This window comes from Anoplophora glabripennis, unplaced genomic scaffold (genome assembly GCF_000390285.2).
Source record: "Anoplophora glabripennis isolate ALB-LARVAE unplaced genomic scaffold, Agla_2.0 scaffold1097, whole genome shotgun sequence".
In the NCBI taxonomy this organism is placed as follows: Eukaryota; Metazoa; Arthropoda; class Insecta; order Coleoptera; family Cerambycidae; genus Anoplophora; species Anoplophora glabripennis.
This window is the reverse complement of record NW_019417333.1, coordinates 92577-94357: the sequence shown is the minus strand read 5'-3', so window position 1 is coordinate 94357 and position 1781 is coordinate 92577. Positions and strand designations below refer to the sequence as shown.

General features: G+C 38.4%; 1 protein-coding gene across 1 annotated transcript in view; it reads right to left on the bottom strand.

Moving 5' to 3' along the window:
- LOC108913109 (potassium/sodium hyperpolarization-activated cyclic nucleotide-gated channel 2-like) overlaps window positions 1–1781 on the bottom strand; it is an 11492-nt gene that overhangs the window by 4411 nt on the left and 5300 nt on the right. The window contains exons 5-6 of the mRNA XM_018718586.1: window positions 772–977; window positions 505–714 (exon numbers count right to left, since the gene is read on the bottom strand). Of these exons, the coding sequence (XP_018574102.1) occupies window positions 505–714; window positions 772–977 (416 nt within the window). The remainder of the gene's footprint in view (window positions 1–504; window positions 715–771; window positions 978–1781) is intronic.

The window sequence follows — 1781 nt, the reverse complement described above, 5'->3', positions numbered from 1 at the left end:
CGAAGAGGTGCAATTGAGTGGCCCCCTCGGTCACCCGACTTAAATCCTTTAGATTTCTTTCTCTGGGGGCACATTAAAAGCAAAGTTTACAGCACTCCACCTGATACCTTGGAAGATCTGCGAGGACGAATCATTAATGTATGTCGCGAAGTAACACCGCAAGTGCTCCAGAATGTTCGACAACGGTTTGAAGACAACCTGTATCATTGTATGCAAGTTGGCGGACAACATTTTCAGCATTTACTTGACTAATACCGTAAGTTTTGAAGTAAAATTAAATCGATTTTCGCATTTCTCGTCAAAAATATTGTTCGTATTTTCAAAGCTGCATATTTTCTAAAATAATGGATTGATTTTCAAAAAGTAAGAATCGATGTATAGAGAATTAAAAGCCCTTTCTAATGACCCCCCACTTGACCCCCATTCCCATTTAAAAAAATTTATAGCAAATAAAACAAATATCGTTCAGACCTGCGAACAAGAACGAAAATTTCAAACACTTACCTCTTTCCCACTAGGCGCATAAACGGCGACGGTGCCGTGGTATATGAAAAACATGCTGGTACCGATGGTCCCCGCGCTGATGATGACGTCCCCAGGCAAGTAAATTTCGGACTTGAGCTGGGCGACGACCTTCATCAGGATATTTTCGGGGAGGTGCCTGAAGAAATCCACTCTCTCTATGTGGTTTCTCGTGACGTGCATCAGTATCTCCTGAAAAATAAAGTACACGTGTAAAAGGCGTACGGCAGTGTTGGAAAACCTCCGCACCTGTTTCAGCAGGGGCGAGACCATGTTGTTAATGTCGGACTCCTTGAAGAAGTGCTTGTGGAATTTGAACTGGAAGTAGGAAAATATTCTTTCTCTTAGACTGAGCGGTAGCTCCTTGTATTTCATGTATTCTTTGAACTGTTTGTGTAAGGAGTGGTGTTTGTTCTCGGCACTCGCGTATTTCGTCCAGACTTGTAGTATTTGAGCTAAAAAAAAACATGCCGGTACAGTCGTTTGTTGTTTAAAGCGTCCGGAAAACTACGAGAAAAAAATTTAAGGGGGTTATTCAACTCACAAAAATAATGGTACAAGTTCATATGAAACTTTTTCAAACACTCAATATGAAAGAAATTTTTTAAATTCATACACAGTACACACATGGAAAAATCCAAGGAACAAAAAATTTTCGTTAAATTTTCATTGATTTTCAAAAGGGAGATGCACAACTTATCCAAAAAAATTTGGGAATAGATGCGGCAAGAGAAATGGAGTCAATATTGTAAAAAAAAAATTTGTAAAATCCTTAAAGTTTCTGAGAAAAAAATTATTGAAGTTATAGCGCATTAAACCACTACATAGCTGGACAACTGTAGTCTCTAGTATCATTCGCCACGTGGCCTCATCGACTCCGAATACTGAATTCGGATTTTACAGTCGTCGTTGCGATATTTACCTGTTATCTGTGGTTTTTATAATACGTTTTTAGTAGTTGGTGTCAAAAATAGGTAGTTAGTGTCAAAAATGGTTTGCGTGTACTCGGAGTTGATGCATATCGTTTTAATTTATGGTGAAGCGTTTGTGTTATGGTGAAACAAGACATCATTTGTGTTAGTTCGTAGAAAGTGAGTAAGACGGACCCAAATGTGTTTACACGTGAGTGGATAAAATTTTGAACAATTGCTGTTGCAGCAATTGTTCAAAATTTTATCCACTCACGTGTAAACACATTTGGGTCCGTCTTACTCACTTTCTACGAACTAACACAAATGATGTCTTGATATAAAATAGGT